A 23,278-nucleotide genomic window follows, 5' to 3' on the forward strand; every position below is an offset into this window, starting at 1 on the left:
AAAAAAAAAAACAAAGGGTTTAGGCTTTAGCAATGACTAATGAGAGCTAAAATTTCAAATTTTCATGACAAAATAGGAAGTATTTTGATTGTGAGGTTAAGAAATTTCATCAAGAACATGATCAATTGAACATACATAAAATAAGCATGTCAAACGGGATACTTAGAATAATCCAAAAGGCCAAACATGCACCAACTTCACAATTGCAAACTCATCAAATGTGTAATACAATTAGCCATGGAGGACTGTTAGTCCTAACCCTAAAGCCTTGCCACGAGGACGAAACGTAAATTGCGAGCCAAAGAACTAAAGCACCACGAAAAAAAGACCGCACCATCCACTGATGATTTTTGCAGTTGTTAGTAAAGAAATCCTGTTATGAATCACCTTTAACAAACTCGAGCATCCTAAAATCATCACCTCATATTAGAACAATAGATGACGCTTTAGGATTTGTGGTTCACAACCATAACCATAACAACTCTTCTCGAGAAAACAAGAGAGTGACCACAATCATGAATGCTCTTCTCAACCGAACAAGAGAACGACCACAACTGAACATAAAGGAAAAGAGAGAAGACATAAAAAAAGATTGTGACCAATCCTAAAACCAAAAGATGGGGGTCAACGGCTAGGACTGTTTCTTTGAAAGTTTTTTTTCTTAGAGAGAGAGAAAGGGGTTACGAGGTTAAAAGTAAAAGTTAAGAGCTAAATCATTACAAGTTAAACTTAATAATTTACTGCTTTATTTCACAACTGTTTATTCTCACAGCATATCAGAAGCAGTTTTTTTTCAAAGCACAACAATACCAAACCAGCCCTTAGTACTACCATTAAGTGTATTTCTTTTTACTTGTAAGTGAGATGTCTTAGATTCAATTCTTGTCAAATGCGAATTTGAACCACATTATTGCTAGCCCAATGTAAGACTAAGCACACCTCATTTCCTTCAGTGTAGATAATATCGTTTGTCTAAAAAAAAAAAAAAAAGAAAAAAAAAAAAGGTATAGTTATGTCTTGCTTGAAACTTGGAATCACATGACAGTCATCGTTTACGATTGTTTAATTTGAAGATCTAATTTTGTAAAATAAAAATTCTTACCCAAAAACTCAAATTTGACTTATGATATCTCGCTTTGTGTCTCTTGTAAATCAAGTTATATAACGTTGCCAAAAAAAGAGCTGAACATAGTGCAAACCTGAATTGTACGAAGCCCCTTGAATTTTGTTTTTACTTTAAAAACCAATTATTCATATCATCCATCCAATCCGATCATTGTTTTTGTAGGTAAAGTGATGCAAATTTGAAAGTGCACACAACAATAACAACAATAACAACATGAAACAAACACACATAAAAAGGGAGGAACCACAAAATAGTCTTGCTTCTTTAAAGAGCAATGCTCAACAGTAATATTACAAAAATCTTCTAAACCCTAAATTATATGTTGCTTAAATAGAGAAAATAACTTAAAGCCTTAGCAAGAAATAAAAATATATAAAAAATACTTAGTTTTCTTGTCTAATAAGTAACTATAAAAATAAAATAAAAAACATAATTTATTACAACTTAAGAAATAATCTCTCAATTTGCCATGGATCATACAAAAAAATGATGTTAGAGAGATTAAATTTATAGATAAAAGTTTACGAATTGAATGACATGGAAGTTGATAATTGAGTTATTACTTAAGACTCAATAAACGTATTCATTCTTATTGACGACAGGTGCATCATTTAGTTTATAATTTCATTTATAAATTTAATTTTCCTAACATTATTCCATAAAGAAGAGGAAATATTAACAAAACACTTATGATACTGTTCACTTTTAACGTTAAAAACATTTTTACTCTAAAAAATCACTCATAATACTATTCACTTAGGGAATTGTTATTGGCACTCCAAAATTCTCATTCTACACTCCAAAATTTCTATATTTAAAAAGAAAAATATATTTATAAGGAGTGTAGAATGAGATTTTTGAAGTGCCAATAATATTTTCCTTTACAAATAACACATTTTTATTTTTTTATTAAAATTTAAAATTTTTAAACTTTTTTCATTAATTTTTTTTTTTTTAAAATATGCAGGGGCTTTTGTCACTTCTGTCAATTCATGAAGTTTGGTGCGTGGTTAGAAAGTTATTGCCACTTGGCAGCCTATACTTTACACCAATTGACAAATTGACACATCCATCACCATCTTTTCGTCTTTCATGCACCTTGAGCTTGAGGGGTCGTATTCACGTATTAATAAATTCGTCAAAGATATCGCATGCAATTCAAAAACGAAAAGAAAACAACACATAAATACAACAAGTTCAAATTATAAACAAAAATATAACTTAATGGAGATGAAATCAATAATTAGTATATAAATTAAAATTACCAACCTTTGTATTAACTTTTATATTTATATCAGTTCTCATTAGAATTTAGTGGCCTTTATCGCTATCTTAATGTCTTCCGGTCTCTCGGTTCTCTCTATATTAAGGGCATATATTGCATTATATGCTAATAAACAGAGAGGATACTCTCCATATTCATTTTATGGGGATCCTTAATAGTAATTCATTGTCCATCTGTTAGTTTTTGTCAAATACTATTTATGTTTAATTTTAAATAAAAAGAGTCAAATGATTTCTGACCGTACAGTGTACGATGAATGATTAAGATGTGAGAATCCTTAGGATCACCACAATTTGGATCAGGATGGGATCCAAATCCCTAATAAACACTTTTGCCAGATTGCTTTTGTTAGATATATGTCGAAATTTTATAAAGTGTAGGGGGAAGTTGGTTACTCTCATCATCAGCGTCAGGGCATACTCACAATCAATTGTCAGCTTCCAATTGTAAGAATTTATAAATCACGAACCAACAAAAACTTTGCAGTAAGGCTCAAACCTTAGTGGAACGACTCAGAAGATAAAGACCTTACTAACTGAGCCAATCCTCATTGGCAATACTGAATATCTATTTTAATTCGATTACTTAATGTTGAATATCGCTTGTTTGTGTAACTAAATTTCAAAAGAAGAAAGAAGAGTTTATTTTAGTTTTTAGAAGAGGAGTGTGTTAAAAGTGGATGGGGAGCGGCTGTAGAGAGAAAAAGCTCACTAAAAACAAATTATGGAAAGCATAATTGAAGTGATTAAGGGGGTAATTAACAAAGGGAAATGGGGCGTTCGCACGAGCAAAGAGGAGAGGAGTCATTTCCACGATACGCAATCGTCAAACCTCGCAGAGGAGGGCCCCACATTTGCCCCCTGCACGCGTGCTCCATCCGACGGCCATCATTGCACCCGCAATAGACGGAAAGCATTTCCAAGGCCCCCAATCCGACGGCTCCCACGCTCCGTGTTTGACTCCTCTCTGCCTCGGCCCCTTCACATATCCCAACGAAAACGCAAAAATTAAATACCCGCTACTCCCAGACACGCCCTCCCATCTATCTCTCTCTCCCTCCTCGTACAAACACACTCTCTCTCTAGAACCAGCAGTGGTAGATCTTGTTCAGCAGCGCAAATCTAGGGAAATTTCTGCTCAGAGAAAAGTACCCATTTCCCAAATCTGAAATCTGATCCTCTGCAATCGATAATCTGGTTCAAATCTGCCATCTTCTCCGTAAAACCTAGGTTTTGCTTTCAAAGTTTTGATCTTTAACATTTTTATGCTGTAACTTTTTGTGGGTTTTGGTTTTTAAGGGGCTTGAAGGTTGATTTGTTTGCTTTTGAGGTAGTTCCTGTTGATTTCATTATAATGAATGATCTAGTTTGGTTTGGATTCATAATCTAGGGTTTTGAATTGGGATTAATTGTTTAAGTAATTTTTAATTCTGCTGATCGTCTGTTTTCTGATTGTTTCTGTGTAATTAGCTTCTGTTTATGTTGCTAGGAAACTGCTCAAATTAAGAAATTATTTTAATTTGATTTTTGTTGTGATTTGATCAGGTTCCAGTTTGGTAATGAGCTTTTGCTTTGTTAGACTAATGAAATAATCTTCATTTTTTTTTTTTAACTTTTGATTCGTTAGACTAATTGGGTGTGCTTATTGTGCTAAGTTTTGGATAATGTTTGATTAACTCTGGGATTTTGAATTGTTTCCGTTTAGTTTTTCCTGTGGAAGAGTGAGAGCATTTACTATTGATTTGGAATTGAAGAAGTAAATTCAAGATGCCGTGGACGTCTTCTTTTGTGAATTACAGCAGGAACTGCGTCCGCTTGGTGGTGTTCTTCCGTGTCATACTGTAAATTGCTTCACTTTGGTGAGATTACAGTTTATTTTGCTTTGTTAGTTCTCCGTCGTCAATTCGGCTTGTAAGGTTATAAAAATTTGTGTAAAAATTGTAACTTCTAAAGGATTAATGTAACCGATTGATTGCCTTATGTGTTTCTATAAAAATTATGTCATCGTGGAACAAAAACGTCAGTACGATGAACTGAAGTTTTTTCCGTTGTGCTTTTCGTTCTTGGAACAAGTTGATGTTTTCGTACTCTTTATCAAATGTGGCATTGATGATATCTTTCGGTTTCGCACTGCTCTTTTGGTCTCATTCTAACAATGCTGCTTCGTGGATTAACTGTTGCAGGTAAAACTCTGTTTTCGAAGAATCCTTTTATTTGGTGATTTTTGGGGGTGGTTGGAAGAGTGAGAATGAACATTGGGGTAAACGTAAAGAAATATCGAGCTATTAAGGAAGTCGGGAAGATTTTAATGAGTGTTGGGGTCATTGCCTACTTCCACCAGATGCAAGTTTGTCAGGTACATCTGATATTCATATTTCCCTGTCATTGTTCGTCTTCTTTGGGCTTTGATTGATTGCAATAAAATGTTCAGTTGAATTCACGTATGTTAAAAATGAAAGATTGTCATTGCGGTTTCGTGTGGACTTCCATAGTTGTTGGCATTCTTTATAAAATTTGTATTGAACTTTTATTCCCTCTAGCAGTGCTGTCTTCACCAGGATTTATGTATTGATATGCATTCAAATGATTGTTCTTGGTGTACATGCTTGATTGTACCACTATGAAGATATTAAAACAAATTTGTTGATATCCTACTGTTTGTTCTCACAGGCTGAATATTTCCGTCAGCTGCTTAAACCTGTTACGTAGTATTACATAGGAAGCCCTCTGGACTCTGGGATTTGGGACAAACTTTCACTCTGGCAGTATTCATACATAAGAAGGCAGTTGTAGTTACTGTGGTTGCTTTTGGTTGGGAATAGGTGGCTCTCGTGACCAGAATGGAAATAACTTGATTTGCAAACAGTTCTTGTATTATTTTCGCGAACCTTCATCCAGTTACAAGTCAAAGAATCTCACACTTCGGTTGAAACTCCGTCTGTTAAGCCTTAGTTAGAATTTCTGATGCAGAGTGACCAGCAGTTTGACCCTAACAAGGCAGCTCCGCCCTTTGCAAATCAAGTGGGTAATAATTACATGCACATTCCGGTTGCTTCTGCGTGTGGGGCAGTTTTACCTAATGAGGCAAATCGCTTTAAACCTTTCCATGGTGTTGAATTTCAAACCTCTAGCATCTGCCCAAAGAATTTTATTATCTTCGACCAGACTGATCATCGAAGTCAGATTATGTTCAATCCTGAAATTGCCCACAAAATTACTGGTCCTGCCTTTAACCTCTGTGCAGCTTACATCCAAGACAATCTGGGATTGAACGAGAGAAATAATGACAATAGAGAAGCATCGTCTACTCTGAAGGAGGACTCCGATGATATTGATGCATTGTTGAGCTTGGATGAGGAAGAGCTGGAAGATTATGATGAGGAAGAGGTCAGTACAGCACGAACTCATGGAAATTACGGGAGCTCATTCTCTGATTCTTGCTCCAGTTATGGTTTGAAAACCAAGAAGGAAGGGCTGCGTTCTTCACTTGAAAAGTCTTCTGGCATTGGTAGCAGCGGCAGCAGTTACAACAGTGAAAGGAAACGCCAGAAAATGAAGAAGATGGTGAGGGCGCTGAGAGGGATTGTACCTGGTGGGAAAGAAATGAACACCGTCGCCGTTCTGGACGAAGCTGTTCAGTACTTGAAGTCTCTCAAGGTTGAGCTGCAGAAGATCGGAGTTGAGAATTTGAACGACTGAACGTGCACTTGAGCTATGGTGGTAATAACGGAAACTCGTGTAGTTATTTATCATTCCCCGCTCTGTTAAACGAAGGCGATTACCCCTTGTATCGGGCCATTAAACGTAATGGCTGTGCTGTTGTCACCCTGAATCTGGTTGGCGCCTGAAGTGTATTCCAGTCCTCTCTTTGATTTGTATTATGATTTGTAGTATGGATGCTCATTTTCTTGTATTTCACTTAATTTCGTATGGCAAGTTGCAGCTATCGACTGCTATGTAACTAAGCATCTGTTGGTTAATGACTTAAATTTGCTTCTGTTTGTTATATGTATTTTTTGCATTATTGTTATACTCGTTCGGTCCCTGGGATGGAATTGAATTGGATATATCGTAAATTATTAGTTATATCGATGACATAATGATGATATAATGATTTTGCATTCAACGAAGATTAGAAGGGATTTGACATGAAACAAACGTATTCCTTCTAATCTGTTGAAATCTGCGGGATTGAAAAGATGTGTTTCCTTTAATTCAACTTCTATTTTTAAGCGGTATTAAATTTTTGCATTTCTTCCTTCAACGTACTTTCAATATATAGTAATCCAATTCAGTTCCAGGCACCAAACAAAACCATAACGATCCGTTTAATCCTGTCACATGATTCAGAGACACGTCACTGTTTTATCTCCTTTCCAAACCTCTCACATTCATCCGTTGGAAATCCAGGAACGTGAACATGATGGTCATGCATGCATCCATGGTGATTTCTTGCGTCTCCCCTCACAACCAATCAGCAGACATGTTTGTGGCACACTTGTATTTGGTGCTGGATTCGGTTAAAAGCTGGTGCTTTTCTCAAAAGCTGCAGATGATCACTGGTTGCTTTATATGAGCATGACTTCCTCAAATCTGTGTCACTATCTTCTTGTTTTTTTTTCTTTTTTTTTTTTTTCCTTTTTTTTTTGGTTAATTTAGTTATACACTCTCTAATTTGGATGCTTTTTTATTAGCTTTTTGAGGTGCTGGAAATAGTGGGGACATGGATGGATGGAGATATTGCCTCCTCCCATCCCTGTACAAATTTCTTAGGTTCCAATAAGATTTGAGGATAGTGGCGCACCACTGAAAACCTCTTTTCCCCACTTACCCCAATATTTTGTTGCTTGGTAGTTTTTGTGCCTTTTTGGCCCCCCTCTTCGGGATAAATTTTGGTCAAGTTGGGATTACCCTATCCATCATCCCTCCCAGTTCTCTTTGTTTTCTGATGGCTTTTTGCCCATCCATATATCTACTTAATTTCCTTGTGCAAATTTTTGAAACAAAGAATAAGAAATTTACTTAATTTTGTGTTCATGTTTCCTTGGATCTTACATTTGGATAGAATCCATTCTCAGTTGGATGTAATCATGGGAACTATTTACTTCTTAGTTGTACTGTAAAGATTTTTCTTTGGTTATACTGAAAGAAACCGATTTCTTTTAACCTACCTTAATTGTAACTCATTTCTCTGCTTTTTGAACTAACCTCAAGGCTTTTTACGTAAAGTCTTTTTCAACATGCATCGTCGTCAAGTTTAATTTGGAATACTCTTAAGATTATTCCTCATGGTAGAAATTGATTCTTGCATATGTGTGTGTGTGTAAGTAATATAAAAACAGAGTTGCTATTGATGCTCTAAAAATGTCGTTATACACTGTTCCGTAGTAGAACAATAAAAGAGGGACAACTAGACAAGAGTGCATAATGACTTTTAGAATCTGAAAAGGGAATGAGGAGCCAAAATGAAAAGAGAAGAAAAGAGTACTTTATTGATCATTAGGGTGTACTGTATACATGTTGAAGGTTAAACAGAGAAAAAGTGAGGTAAATGCATTAAAAAGTCTACTAATTTGTCATTCGAAATAACCTAATTAATTACCACTAAAAGTTGATTACAATTGTCAATTAACAACCAATTTTACCTGGTCTCAAAGTCAATTTGAAGGGGGAATGAGATCCCATGATTTTTTTCTCCAACCATGATCGCGTGTATCCTTGATGGTAAAGCTTGTAACCAGTGTAATCAACAATTCCCAAGCTCTTAGGAACACCGAACACAAAATTAATCTCCATTCTTTGTCCAGCCTTCACAAACACCCTCTCAAACCCAATCACCTGCTTAGCATGTGTACCTACAAGTCCATCTGGGGGCTTTGAGTAAACAAACACCCTTTTGCCTACATGTTTCACTTCAACCTTGACCGAAAAATTGTGTTACAAGTCATCTAAAAGGACTGCTGGGCAGGATGGCTTGTATGTTTCATCGTACTTAAATTTGTGGCAGTGTTGGGTCTTGTTCAACAAAATATTCATCGATTCAACTGCAGCTATTAGGGTGTAGTTGAATTGAGCGTAGCTAAGGCCATAGCCAAATGGATAAATTAACGGTAGAGCCATTTAAGAGCTTGTATGTACGACCAGGATAGCCTAGGGTATCGATTGGCCTCAATGGCATGGATGTCATAGGTAGCATTTCGACGTAACTAGCTTCATACCATGTAAGAGGTAATCTTCCTCCTGTAAGATAGTCAACATATATTGTTAGGATGTTAGCTGATCACATGACGAAACAATTGATATGTACTTATTATATCTATTATATTTATTATAATTAAATATTGGCTAACATATTAATTGTCGCATCATGTGGTCTAAAAATGCAATTCTATTAATAGTTCTTGTACTTACGATTATCATTTTGTTTGGCGAACAACTTGGTTGATAATTGAGTTTGGTAAACCAGGAAGAAGGAGGTCCACTCTGTCCAAGCCCTCCGCTTCAACCGATAAGTCCAATCCCGCCACAACTATGGTTGCATGAGCTTCCTTGGCGGCTGCCATGGCAAGTAATATATATCAAGCTCTCATTTAGACATGCAACATGACATCCCACTTCATACCTCACTTTTTCATAGGATTTGAAAGCATCACGAGGTGAAGTGTACTGCAAGGAACACGTACACAATGTAGTAAGTAATAATGTTACATGAAACACATATGTTCTGTAAAACACGTAAGAATTTGGAAAGATTTTTTGCATTTTCAATACCTGCATATTTTCCGATCATGTGTTAGTAGCATTGGCATGAGGCCCGACGATGGCTAGGGTTTTGAACTTAGCTGAGTTCAGACGCAAAGTTTCATTGGCATTCTTTAACAAAAAATTCCTTCTCTTTGCTGCTTCTGTGGCTAACTCAATATGTTCTCTGGTGCATATAATTATATCCTTCTTGTCAAAAGATTTGAAAGTAGGGTTTTCATCAAAGTAGCCTACCCTCATAAGCAAAACATAAGGTAATTCAGTGCCCTATCTATGTCGACCACATTCACCTTTCCTTGCTCCACAGCCGTTTCGGTGAAATTCTGGTAGTAAGCTCCACAGTCCAAACCCAATCCTGTACTGATTAATTAGAATGCATGGAACTTAATTAACTGAAATCATATGTTTATCATTTAAAACTCAAGAAGTTAGTTAATTATATGTTGTAACACATTATCCATAAATTACTGACATCTTATCTGAATGGTTTATTTCTGTTTTTCGTAATCGCAAGAGATCTCATAAGGTCAGTTCTGTTAACTTCAGTTAGTGGTGTTGTGGATAATATGATATGGAAATCTTCACTGAATCTCGCCCAAAATTTTATCATGTAATTTTCAAAAGAAAATCTTTGAATGCCGAGGAAATAGCTGGGAAATTGAAAAAAAACTATGAAACATTCGATGCCAAGGAAACAGGAGTAAAATAACTAGCAGTTGGATAAGACCATATAAATTACCAAGTTCTTTGGCTCTGCTAAGGTGGGTTTGGAGATATTGTTTAGATATCGTGTAGCGTCAATAGATGATCAAATAGACATGAAGTAGATGAAAATTAGAAATCAACTGGCTACCGTTTACAAGCTGATCTGAAGAGGGAAAGGAGGTGCATCAGCAGCAACCCTACTAATTATTCTACTAAATAATTATTTACTCACAATAAGCCTAATACCCCACTGGGAGTTCATTTACAATAATAATTCACTCTTTAATGTTGACTTGAATAGGGAAGTAGACGACATCATTGCCAATCGAAATCGTGTGTCTGCCTGAGGTTAGCAGATTGTAAGCATTGTAGTTGACAAGTCCCAAGCTCTTGCAGGCATTGAACATAAAGTTAACAGTTTCGCTTTTTCCGGCTTTCACAAAAACCCTTTTAAACCCAATCACTTGCTTGGCATGCGAAGCGGCGATGCCATTTGGTGGTTTTGAGTAAACGATGATGACTTCACTTCCATCCCTCTTACCCGCATTTTTAACTTCAACCCCAAACCTGAATTCATGGTTGCATTGCAAGTCGTCAATAAGGACTGCAGGGCAAGGTGGCTTGTATTCATGATCCCTGTACTCCATGTCGCGGCATTGTTGGGACTTTCTTAAGTTTATATCCAGAGATCTATTCGCAGATCGCAGAGTGTAGTTGAACTGGGTGTGTTAGACAAATAAGGAATATGGTTGGAGTCCTTGTGTAATTGTATATAATATTATTATTGGAAGAATAAGCCGTCCTACAGCCGTCCTACCTTGTCCTACCTACACACTATGACGGCTACCTTGTCCTCTACAGCCGTCCTACCTTGTCCTACCTACACACTAGGACGGTTACCTTGTCCTACCTACACATTTGTATCATGTATATATATCCTTGTAATCTTGTAGAGAAACATAATGAAAAAAAGCATTCTCTTCCATTTTTCCACATTCACGTATCAATAACAAATATATTTTTTAGCCTACATACCTTTTTCTACATGGTATACAGAGCAGGTTTATAACCCTAGCCCTAATTTTTTTTTTTCGGCAGCTTTCTCTGCCGTTCCCATGGCTGACTCTTCTTCTTCCGATGGTGTTTTTTCCCTTCATCATTCCGACCACCTGAATCTTGTCCTTGTATCCAAGAAGTTGAATGGTGATAACTACACATCCTGGGCCCGTGGCATGCAGCTTTCCTTGAGTGCCAAGAATAAACTTGGTTTCATCACTGGCGATATCCAAAAACCTTCTTCCTCCGACGACCCTGATGCTCACGCGGCTTGGCGTCGTTGCAATGACATGATTCTCTCTTGGCTTCTGCATTCCTTGGAACCTGACCTTCAAGAATCTGTGCTTTTTTCCACCTCTGTCCAAGCTGTATGGGATGATCTTCGCGAACGCTTCTCTCAGAGTAATGCTCCACGCATCTTCCAACTCAACCGGGAACTTGCTACAATTTCTCAAGGTTCTTCTTCTATCTCCGCCTATTTTACTCGTCTGAAAGCTCTCTGGGATGAGCTTGCTTCTTATAATGATGGCTGCACGTGCTCTTGCAACGCCAAGCATGACCGTCAACAACTCATGCAATTTTTAATGGGCCTCAACGAATCCTTTGCTGCTGTTCGTGACCAGATTCTTTTAATGAATCCCCTTCCCATTGTTCGTCAGGCCTGTTCCTCGGTGTCTCAAGCTGAAAAACAACGCTCCCTGGGCGTCCTCCGCTCTGTCGATCAACCTGCTGCCATGGCTGTTCATGGCCCGTCCCGTCCCTCATCTGCTCGTCTTCCCCTCCACTGCACCTACTGCAATTTTGATTATCATACCCGAGACACCTGCCATAAACTTCATGGCTATCCCGTTGGCCATCCCTTCCATGGCCAACCGTGGCGACCACCGCGTCGTGCCACTGCTTCCAGTTCTTCCCGCAGCCATGCACCTTCCAGTCCTCCCCGGCAGCCACGGTTTTCTGCTTCCCGGCCCCATAATTTCACCCAGGCCCATCACGTGCAAGGCACCCAGGCCCCCGCCTCCTCTTCTACTTCAGCGACCCACCAAGTGCATGGGGCCCAGCCCACTTTGCATGACTTGCAGCTTGCCATGCCTGACCTCTCTGCCGAGCAGCACTCCCGTGTTCTAGCTGCTCTACGTGACACCACCACCCCTCCTCAGGCCAATGCCGTGCTCACTACTGATTTTGCCCAAGGTTTGTTACCTGTCACCTCTCGTCATGGTCAATGGATTCTTGACAGTGGTGCTACGGATCATATTACTTCTTCCGCTTCATGTTTGGTTAATCGTTCTCCTTCACATTTGCCGCCTGTTTCTTTGCCTAGTGGTGCTTCCGCTCCCATTACTTTTACCGGCACTCTTCCTTTAAATTCATCAGTTACTTTGAAGGATGTTTTATGTGTCCCTAATTTCCGAGTGGACCTTTTATCTGTTGGTAAACTTACAGATGGATTATTGTGTTCCATAACCTTCTTTCCTTCTTGGTGTGTTTTGCAGGACTTGGTTTCGAAGGCGATGATTGGTGTGGGTAAGCGACGTGGCGATCTGTATTACCTTGTGGCCCTTACCTCTTCTCTCCCCACCCGTCAACCTCTCTGCAACATCATTACCATCCCCTCCTCCCTCTGGCATAGGCGTCTTGGTCACCCCTCCTCCACTCGTTTGCAAGCTTTAGCATCTAGCTCTCTTAATTGTACTTTTGATTCTAGTCATATTTGTGATGTTTGTCCGTTGGCAAAACAAACTCGTCAACCTTTTCTTTTGAGTTCAATTTCATCAACTTTCCCTTTTGCTTTAATTCATTGTGATATTTGGGGCCCGAATCGTCAATCTTCTCTTTCTGGTGCTCATTATTTCTTAACCATTGTGGATGATTTTTCTCGCTTTACGTGGGTCTTCCTCATGAAACATAAATCCGATACTCAACGATTAATTAAGGATTTTTTTGCTTATGTCACTACCCAATTCCGCACTACCATCCAATGCATTCGTACTGACAATGGTGGTGAATTTTTATCTCTTCCTAGTTTTTTCTCTGATCATAGGGTGCTTTTACAAACTTCTTGTGTTTATACCCCCCAACAAAATGACGTTGTTGAAAGAAAACATCGTCATCTTCTTGAAACCGCTCGCGCCCTTCGTTTTCAATCCCATCTTCCTATCAAGTTTTGGGGGGAATGTGTTCTTACCGCTACTTATCTCATCAATCGTCTCCCTACCCGTCTTCTCCATCATAAATCCCCATTTGAGGTTCTCTTTTCGAAAACCCCATCTTATGACCACTTCCGCGTCTTTGGTTGTCTGGCATATGCCACCTATGTCACTCCCACCGCCAAATTTTCCCCTCGGGCTCATCGTTGCATTTTTCTCGGTTATCCTCATGGACAAAAGGCCTATACCCTTTACGATCTCGACAATCACCGCATTTTCACTAGTCGAGACGTCATCTTTCACGAAACTACTTTCCCTTATGTCGTTTCTCACCCTCCTATCCCATCCTCTTCGCCTACCCTACCCATCCCACCCCCTCTGGACTTTACATATAACCCACCCCTTCCTGCCCCGACGCCTCACCCTCCTCCACCTTCCTCCCCTTCCACGCCTCCCACAGATTCCCTTGCTGCCCCATTACCCGTTCCTCCCCATGCCCCTGCCCTCTCGGCATCCCCTCCTTCCCCCCCCCCCCCCCCCCCCCCCCCCCGCCGCCGCTGCTACTTCCTTACCTTTCACCCTTTTACCCATGGACATCCCTACCCCCCCCCCCCCCCACTACCTACCAATCATCCCCTTCCCCGCACCTCTTCCTGTGCCCATAAACCTCCATCCTATTTAAAAGACTACGTTTGCTCGCAGGTGATTCTGCCATCCCACCCATCTTCGACTTCGCAACCCGGTTCTACACAAGGTACGCGATATCCACTTTGTAATTTTCTCTTTTATCAGCGTTACTCTCCCAGGCATTTTTCTTACATTAACTCTGTCAGTCGGACTGTGGAGCCTTCCTCCTTTGCCGAGGCTGCCACTGACCCCAATTGGCAACGTGCTATGACTGAGGAGCTTCAAGCTTTACATGCTAATGGTACTTGGACTTTAACTTCCTTGCCCCCTGGAAAAATTCCCATTGGTTGTAAGTGGGTGTACAAACTCAAGCACAATTCCGACGGCTCTATTGACCGCTACAAAGCTCGTTTGGTTGCTAAAGGCTTCACTCAGGCTGAAGGTATTGATTATCATGACACTTTTTCTCCTACTGCTAAGATGATTACGGTGCGTTGTCTTCTTGCTCTTGCTGCTAGTCAGTCTTGGTCTCTTCATCAGCTTGATGTTAATAATGCTTTCTTACATGGTGACTTACATGAAGAAATCTATATGTCTCCTCCTCCTGGTCTTCAGCGACAGGGGGAGAATCTTGTGTGTCGCCTTCACAAGTCACTTTATGGTCTTAAGCAGGCTTCTCGCCAATGGTTTGCCAAATTCACTAGTGCCATCATTTCTGCCGGTTTTCAACAATCCAAAGCTGACTATTCATTGTTCACTAAAAAGTCTGGTATTTCTTTCACAGCTTTGCTCATTTATGTGGATGATATTGTGATTACAGGCAATGATGCTAGTGCCATTAATTCTCTGAAGTCTTTTCTCCGTGATCATTTTCGGATAAAAGACCTTGGTGATTTAAAATATTTTTTGGGTATTGAGGTTTCTCGTTCCAAACAAGGGATTTATATTTCTCAACGCAAGTATGCATTAGAGATTCTCAAGGACTATGGTTTTTTGGGAGCACGACCCATTGCTTTTCCTATGGATGACACAAAATTATCTAATAAAGGAGAACTTCTCAAGGATCCTGAAAAGTATCGACGATTAGTAGGTCGGTTAATATATCTCACTATCACTCGGCCGGATATCACCTATTCTGTGCATGTTCTAAGCCGTTTTATGCACGAGCCAAGGATATCTCATATGGATGCTGCGCTTCGTATTGTTCGTTATTTGAAGGCTACTCCAGGTCAAGGTTTATTATTTCGTTCTGACAACCAGACCAAGTTAACTGCGTTTTGTGATTCTGATTGGGCAGGTTGCCCTATCACTCGCCGTTCGACTACTGGGTATTGTGTATTCTTGGGCGGTTCTTTGATTTCTTGGCGGACGAAACGACAGAAAACCGTTTCGCTCTCTTCAGCAGAGGCGGAATATAGGGCCATGGCAGGTGCTTGTTGCGAGATAGTTTGGCTTCGTTTTTTGTTGAAGGATTTGAACATTCCTTTGGATGGTCCTTCCATTTTATTTTGTGATAATCAAGCAGCGTTACATATAGCTGCCAATCCTGTTTTTCATGAACGAACTCGTCACATTGAGATGGATTGTCACTTTATACGAGATAAGATTGTAGATGGCACAATAGAAACCAAGCATGTGGGTACGGCACAACAGTTGACAGACTTGTTTACCAAACCTCTTGGGAAAGAAAAGTTTTCGAGTATGTTACGCAAGTTGGGAGTTCTTGACATCCACTCTCCAACTTGAGGGGGAATGTTAGACAAATAAGGAATATGGTTGGAGTCCTTGTGTAATTGTATATAATATTATTATTGGAAGAATAAGCCGTCCTACAGCCGTCAAGCCGTCCTACAGCCGTCCTACCTTGTCCTACCTACACACTAGGATGGCTACCTTGTCCTCTACAGCCGTCCTACCTCGTCCTACCTACACACTAGGACGGCTACCTTGTCCTACCTACACATTTGTATCATGTATATATATCCTTGTAATCTTGTAGAGAAACATAATGAAAAAAAGCATTCTCTTCCATTTTTCCACATTCACGTATCAATAACAAATATATTTTTTAGCCTACATACCTTTTTCTACAGGGTGTAGCTAAGGCCGTATCCAAATGGGTACACTGTGGAGCCATTGTAGAATTTGTATGTACGACCGGGATAGCCTAGGCTATCGATTGGCCTCAATTGATGGATGTCATGGGTAGCATATCCACATAACCAGCTTCATACCATGTAAGAGGCAATCTTCCTCCTGTAACATAGTAAACATATACGTTAGATGTTTAGTGATCAAGTTAAAAGCTAAGTCTTAATACATTTAGGGAAAAAAATATGCTAAATGATGCAACATTATCATCAACTAATGTGGACTAAAAACGTGATTCTTTTAGCTTTATGTGTACTTACCAGGATTGTAATGTCCGAAAGCAACATCTGCAATGGCACGACCGCCTTCCTCCCCCGGGTACCCAACCCATAATATTGCATTGATGTTATCATTTTGTTTGGCAAAACTGATATCAACACCACCAGCTGACATGATTACAAGAATCACTGGACCCTTGGAGACTTGCGAAACTTGATTGATAAATTGGGTTTGGTAGCCAGGAAGAAGCAGGTCAACCCTATCCAAGCTCTCTGCCTCAACTGATAAGTCCAGCCCAGCAAAAATTATGGTTGCATCTGCGTGCTTTGCGGCTTTCATGGCAGGGAATATCAGACTATCATTTGCACATGCAACTCCATCATATCCCATTTCATACTTAACTTCTCCGTAGGAAGAACATGCATCGAGAGGTGAAGTGAATTGGCAAGGAATACCTGAACACAAAATCGGAATTGTCTGTTTAATTGATGAGTAAATTACGTTGGAGATGTCGAACTTAATTCAAGAGCATTTTTAGATTCAATACCTGCATAGTTTCCAATCATTGCTGCAGTAGCATTGGCATGAGGCCCGACGATGGCTAGTTTTTTTATTTTCTTCAATTTCGACGGCAAAGTTTCATTGACATTTTTCAATAAAACGATTCCTTCCCTTGCTGCTTCTGTTGCTAATTCAATATGTTGTTTGGAGCACACATCCTTCTTGCCAAGAGACTTAAACGTGGGATTCCCATCGAAGAAACCTAGCCTCATAAGCACCACATAAAGGTTCTTGAGTGATCGGTCGATTTCTACCTCCTTCACCTTCCCTTGCCTAACTGAACTTTGAGTGAAGTTTGGGTAGTAGTCTCCACAGTCTAAATCCATACCTAAAGTAATTAACATGGAACTTAATTAGAAAAACCTAGTAATTAAAACGAAAAAGCAAGAACATAAGTATTTCCCAAACAAAAATGGGTCAATAAGTTAATTTTGCAAGGAGTACTAGCCTGCTTTCAAAGCTTGTGCAGCAGCATCCTCTTTGGTGTCGCTGAGCCATTTGTGGTCGTCCACCATAACTTCAAGAGAGTCACAATCCGAGACTATATATCTGCAAGACAAAAGAATAAAAAAAAAAATTATTCGTATCCATGAAAACTTTAGGAGAAATTTTGTAAAGGTGATTAGCATACGTACCCATGAAGATCCCACTCTCCAATAATGGTATCTGTCAAGAGTTTCGGATCAGCACAAGTGCCATTAACACGGTTATAAGAGCACATTACACTGCTTACATCCCCATCCTTAATACACATCTCGAATGGTTTTAGGAAAGTTTTCGCCATATCTTGCTCCGTCACCTTTTCATAGCAAAAAGGAAATAAGAATATGCTAGGAAACACATTTTGTATCACTTTAATTAGTTGATTATACGTGGTTTATTATCTAACATTATAGACTTACCCTGGCATCAAAATGGTAACGATCAACACCGAGCCAGTTGTCTACATCCTGCAAGCCTCTGACATAGTTAGAGGCATAAACGCCAACAACTTAAGGGTCTTCACTGGGTGTTTCCGTGGCTCTTCACCACCTCGGATCCCTCACTACATTAACGTTGGGACTCCAATATGTCAATCCGGCTCTTCCGAGATTGTACATGGCTCTTGTTTCTGTTGAAACAACCTAAAATATTCGTAAAGAAAAGAAAAAAAATCATTTAGTACAAGATCAAATTTTATAAATAAATATATTTATACAATTCAAGCAAACGAAAAGTATAGCTTTGAGCATTTTTTTTTTTATTAAAAAAAAGTAATTTCCATAGCTTTGTCTAGTGTTGTCATCTTTTCCAACCAAAAACATTGACAAAAATGTAGTGATACAATGCATACCTGACCAATTTGCTTCCACAAAGACTGGTTGAATGCTGCGGTGGTAAGAATAACAGTGGGAAAGCTTGTTGCGCCCGGAATAAGATCATCGAAATAAGTCCCGGGACCAACATTTGACACACCGTGGAGTGCCTCGGACCACCACTCATACTTTGACAACCCCAACCTTGGAACCCCCTTTGCATTATTTCCAAGCTGCTTCTCTTTCTCCGCCAGTGTCATCCTATCTACCAAGTCCTTGGCCCTATCGCCATACGAAAGTTTAGAGTCGCAAAAGGCGAAGGCTGACATGTCCAAATCAAGGTCAGAATACCTTGAAGGATCACATACATGAGTGAAGTTGCTACCACAATTGTTGCATGCAACATTGTTCGAGTCTAGGACTCTTCCGGCATTGGAAGAAATGGCAAAGTAAGCAATGGAGAAAGTAACAAGAAAAACAACAATATTGGTAGCCATGGTTACTAGCTAAGTAGATGAACGATTGAGGGAACCAACCTACATATATATATATATATATATATATATATATATATTAATACGTATATGGGATAAATGAACTAATATTTTGAAACATAGGCCGGAGATAAGTGAAAAAAAAATTTAATTCGGTTTTTAAAATCATGTGGATATATATGATGTGGAGATCAAGATTGTTAATTCAGTTTTTAAAATCCTGTGGATATGATATGGATAGAAGCTAACTTAGTCTTGAATTTCATATCCGAATTTGTAATTTTATGAAATCTAATTTATGTTTTCTAATTTATAACACTGTGGCCCTATATTTAAGTAAATAGAAATTTGTCTAACTTAATCAGCCTTATTATTTGTACCCTTTAAAAGAATTTCCCTTCTTTTGATTTTGAAGTAAATGTAATATTTTATTTTCTATATCCTACCTTCGTAATTAACTCAAAGTCATTTATACTGTTTCATATTAATCTGATACAAACTTTTCGTAGACTACACTTGACACAAGGTTTTCAACACACAAATTTGGAACTGTTCCTTATGGCTTTCTTCAAGATATGGCTTTGAATTCATGAGTGCTAAACTAGTGACCTTTTGAGAAATCATAAAAGTAAGCTTCAATGGAAGTTTAATTAGAACGGAAGTTAGTGAAATTTAGCAAGAAATGAAATCAACAGGACATAATTGTGTCTGCTTGACCATTGTGAGATGATTGTATGCATTGTAATTGACGAGTCTTAAGCTCATGCAAACATTGAACACAAACTGAACGGTTTCGCTCCTTCCAATTTCACAAAAACCTTCTCAAACCCGATCGGGCATGCGTTGCAGCGATACAATATGGGTTTGAGTAAACAAAATGACTTTTTTTTTTCTTTTCTTTTTTTTTTTTTTTTTATGGTCGAAAGCAAACAAAATGACTTCAATTCCATCCCTTTTTACCCGCATTCTCTACCTAAGCACAATATCAGTTTCATGGTTTTATTGAAACAGGAGTACAAGGTGTCTTGTATTCATCTACTCTCTATGGCGGCAATTTGTAAGACAAACCAAAAATAATCTCTCATACAAATGGTTATTTTGGATATTATTTTTCTTCTACAATTCACTTTAACAAATGGTTATTTTGGATATTATTTTTCTGCTACAATTCATTTTAACTTTTTGTTTCGGATATTACTAGTTAGCATGTCAATGTTATGTTCTCCATTGGATATTATTTTTCTGCTACAATTCATTTTAACTTTTTGTTTCGGATATTACTAGTTAGCATGTCAATGTTATGTTCTCCATTATGAATTTTATTACTAGTTACCATGTCAATGGCATGCTCTTTGGTCTGAATTCTCCGCATGACTTGAGTATCTTGTGAGTATTAAATCTTCAAAGTATTTACCATGTCAACGCTAGGCTCATCTACTATCCCAAACAAAGAACATAACTTCTTTTTTTTTCGACACCGTTCTCAAGAGAGAAAGTTCAAAAATACACAAGCGATTCCCATTTCCAACCAAACCCTAGTCTTCAATGGCCAAGTCTTACACAACCAATGCGATGAACCAAAAAACAATAGTAACTATAACAACAATGTGAAGGTCATGGACGACAAGGCTATAAAGCTCAACATGAAGACCCCACGTCCGAAAATGCATGTCTCTATTGAAATCGCTGTACACAACACCATCTCGAAGCTAAAAGAGAAAATTCAAGCCATCAATTAGTTCTTTCCTATTAATCGTTTGGTGCTTCATGCAGTTGGAAACAAGTCCACGAATAAGCTGAAGCTTATCATCTTAAAAAAGTGTGGTACAAAAGCTGAAGCTTATCGTGTTAACAAAGTGCGGTACAAAGAAGATTACGGTGAAAGTGAACACATTAGATAATGTAGAGTAGTTGAGGGAGAAGCTCAAGAGGTTGCACCACTTTCATTTGCTGCAAGAGACCTATTTCTTTATAATGTGATGGAGAACGACAACTAGTTTCGGTGGCATCAGGTTGGGCAGGTTGATAGGGTGGAAATTTTTAGTGGTGTTAACCAGTGGATTGTAGGTTAAGGTATTAAGCTACGGCATTTTTCATTTTGTTACCATGGTTTCTAATTTTTTAATTTGGAATAAATAAAAAAAATCTTCAATCAATATATTCTACCTACAAAACAAAACAAAAAAGTTAAAATTCAGTTAGAATTATTTATCTAAAAAAATTCAGTTGGGTGAAAAGAATGTATTACTATTTTGATACATTTCTCTTTTCCAATTACTGCTATTGCAAATAATTTAAGAAAATGAAAATTACCTCATATTTTAGTTTCTGCCAATATCTCAGTTACATTTATACTTGTAATTGTAATTGTGAGGTATTCCTTGTAATTGTTAGCCAATACCTCAGTTTTATATATATATTTGTAAATTGTTAGAAGAATTGGTAGTCATTATAAAATCATACTTCATGTAATAAGAGGTTCTATAGTCATTTCGTTTTTACTTATATATGGCATCAAATAAATGTGACCACAACATCATGAAATGAATATTTCTTGGAAATTAAAAATGTGAGATAATTATGTGATGAATAAGTCACTAGTAACCCATATCGTTAAGAGTTGTTTTGGCATCTTGAAGATGATGATGCGACAAGGAGTTCTGTTCAGTTAGTTAAAAACATTGAACATTTTTCCAGGTTCATCGATATTGAATCGATTGAGCTCACCTCTAAGACGTGCTCCACTTTTAATAGACGCTACCCTATATCATCAAAATTGTTTTCAATGTTTTGAGTTCGATACTCTCCTAGCCTAATATGGTAATATCTCATACACATAAAATAAATAAATAAAGATGACGCAACTACATTTACATTGTTTTTTAACACAAAACGGTGGTTCATCCAAAGACTCGTCACTCAGTTAGTTAAAAACACCCCCCAACATGCATTAATACTGTTTTCGAAAAAACGGTGACCCATTAGAAAATCCAAAATAGGCCCATTACAAACGCCCGTTTCCTGGTTTGTCATATCCAAGCCCAAAACAAAAAGCCTAAACACAGTGAAGTAAAAGACTCTCTCTCTCTCTCTCTCTCTTCCCCACCCACCACTCTCACTGTACATCTCTACTCCCATGGCGTTTGGATACATAAGGCAGTTTCTGGCTTCGGAGGCGTTCAAAAATTCAGGGAGAGAAATAAGAGACGTCGTTCCGAGACTGGTAAAGTTCTTATGCTTCGTCCAAGTCACCAAGACGCACCTCCTCACCGTAGCTCTGGTAACTGTTAACTGATATATTTTTTATATTTTTAATTGCGTTAAATTCGATGAGCTGAGCGCAAAAATGAACAGAAACACGGGATGGGTTGTGATTCCGTGTGTGCAGTGCTACGGTCCCAGCATGCTCCCGACCATCGGCCTGGCCGGAAATAATTTGTGCTTGGCTGAACGCATCTCGACCCGGTTCGAAAGAATCGGTGTCGGAGATATTGTCATGGTACGGTCGTCTGAGGCTCCTCGGAAGACCGTCGCCAAGAGATTGATAGCAACGGAGGGTCAGTCTGTTACTTATGTTGTCGACCCTAAGAACGGTGATCGGTCGGAGACATTAGTGGTATCTTCGTGTTCCATTTCAACTTTGCAATGTTGGTTTTGTTTTGGATTTTGGGTTTTTGGTTTTCGACATTTTCGTTTCTGTTCTTCGGTTTTTTTTAAGGATTTTGGAGATTGTAATGTTGTTGTTGGTAATAGGTTCCTAAGGGACATGTTTGGGTAGAGGGAGACAACATCTATGCCTCGCGTGATTCGAGGAATTTCGGGCCGGTTCCTTACGGGCTTGTTGAAGGCAGAATCTTCTGGAGGGTGAGAAAGTTTTCTTCTTTTAGCTCGATTTGAATTATGTGCATGTACATCGTTTGGATGGGTTTCGGATTGACTTGCTATGCGTAAAGGAATTCATGTTGAGTTGAATTGTGAAGAAGATATGCCCTTTCAATTTGTGAGTTGTAGGATTGTTTGTTTTAGGAGAGTACATGGCGGAAAACCAAGCGCAGAGGCGTTGTATGATTCATGCAGCCGACCCCACTTAGTGTGATAAGGCTTGGTTGTTGTTGTTGTTGCAGAAAGTATATGAAATTTAGCTCCAATATAAGCTAGAAATCAAGTAATGGTGAAAATTGTAAGGGATATGATGCGCGTAAGTGATTGTCGTTATGCTTTTCAATGTGAAGATTCGGAAGATGTATTTACTGGCAGTGGTAGAACTTGTATAGTATGATAGAAATGAACAACGAAGTGTCTTTTAGTAGTTTTATTTTCTTGTTTGGTACTAAAGATTTCTCGTGTTTGATCACTTTGTCATTAGATATGGCCGCCCAAAGACTTTGGATCGTTGGAGCAAAGCAAAAGGAAGGATATGGACTCATGAGGTACACTTACTGAACATGCACAGTGTTAGTAAGCCATTTGTAACTAGACAATCTTGTTTTGAAGCTGCTGTTTGAGTGATGTCTAAGCTGCTTTTAAATCATTGAGCGGATACAATCCTTTTCGCAAGATAGTCGTAGCAAGAGAGGGAACAAGATGCTTTTCCAGTTAAGGGCACGCCAGTACTGATAGTCGTCGAATTTTACACATCTTAGCCAGTTTTGAGGTTCAATCTTTTGTAGTTCAATCTTTAAATCCACCACCAACTTACGTTTCAGTGATTTCTCCATTGATGTCATGGTTTACTGTATACGTGGATTGTGATTGGCTTTCGATGGAAGTGATCTCTAAGAATTCATACTTTCTGCATAAACTTATATTTCAGTAGTCCTGAGAAATCTTGGGGTTGCGGTCTTCATG

The 23,278-nt window shown here is 38.6% G+C and overlaps 2 protein-coding genes, 1 long non-coding RNA gene and 3 pseudogenes across 4 annotated transcripts; 4 read left to right on the plus strand and 2 right to left on the minus strand.

The window, feature by feature from the left end:
• Nucleotides 1-3,414: 3,414 nt before the first annotated feature.
• LOC137725154 (transcription factor bHLH144) lies at nt 3,415-6,416 on the plus strand. Its single transcript, XM_068463745.2, has 4 exons — nt 3,415-3,640; nt 4,116-4,269; nt 4,594-4,766; nt 5,381-6,416. The coding sequence occupies exons 3-4, from the start codon at nt 4,659-4,661 to the stop codon at nt 6,107-6,109; spliced, it is 837 nt and encodes a 278-aa protein (XP_068319846.2). The 5' UTR covers nt 3,415-3,640; nt 4,116-4,269; nt 4,594-4,658; the 3' UTR covers nt 6,110-6,416.
• Nucleotides 6,417-7,876: 1,460 nt separating this feature from the next.
• Nucleotides 7,877-9,633, minus strand: LOC137724583 (beta-xylosidase/alpha-L-arabinofuranosidase 1-like; annotated as a pseudogene).
• Nucleotides 9,634-10,152: 519 nt separating this feature from the next.
• Nucleotides 10,153-18,433, minus strand: LOC148696591 (beta-xylosidase/alpha-L-arabinofuranosidase 1-like; annotated as a pseudogene).
• LOC148696592 (uncharacterized) lies at nt 11,808-12,730 on the plus strand. Its single transcript, XR_015962302.1, has 2 exons — nt 11,808-12,127; nt 12,430-12,730. It is a non-coding gene; the product is annotated as an uncharacterized LOC148696592 (long non-coding RNA).
• A 1,412-nt stretch (nt 18,434-19,845) lies between the features above and the next one.
• On the plus strand, nt 19,846-20,502 carry LOC137724584 (uncharacterized; annotated as a pseudogene).
• A 1,006-nt stretch (nt 20,503-21,508) lies between these two features.
• LOC137726624 (mitochondrial ATP-independent inner membrane protease subunit 1a) lies at nt 21,509-23,231 on the plus strand. Of its 2 annotated transcripts, XM_088693868.1 has the most exons (5): nt 21,509-21,710; nt 21,819-22,046; nt 22,184-22,294; nt 22,797-22,860; nt 22,908-23,135. In XM_088693868.1, exons 1-4 carry the CDS (start codon nt 21,567-21,569, stop codon nt 22,857-22,859), a joined length of 546 nt encoding a protein of 181 aa, XP_088549994.1. In that variant the 5' UTR covers nt 21,509-21,566; the 3' UTR covers nt 22,860; nt 22,908-23,135. The 2 variants fall into 2 exon arrangements, with proteins under 2 accessions (XP_088549994.1, XP_088549993.1); XM_088693867.1 differs by having other exon boundaries at nt 21,510-21,710; nt 22,797-23,231.
• The last annotated feature ends 47 nt before the right edge of the window (nt 23,232-23,278 follow it).

The sequence above is a fragment of the Pyrus communis genome, chromosome 5 (genome assembly GCF_041283825.1).
Source record: "Pyrus communis isolate YQ-2024b chromosome 5, ASM4128382v1, whole genome shotgun sequence".
Taxonomy (NCBI): Eukaryota; Viridiplantae; Streptophyta; class Magnoliopsida; order Rosales; family Rosaceae; genus Pyrus; species Pyrus communis.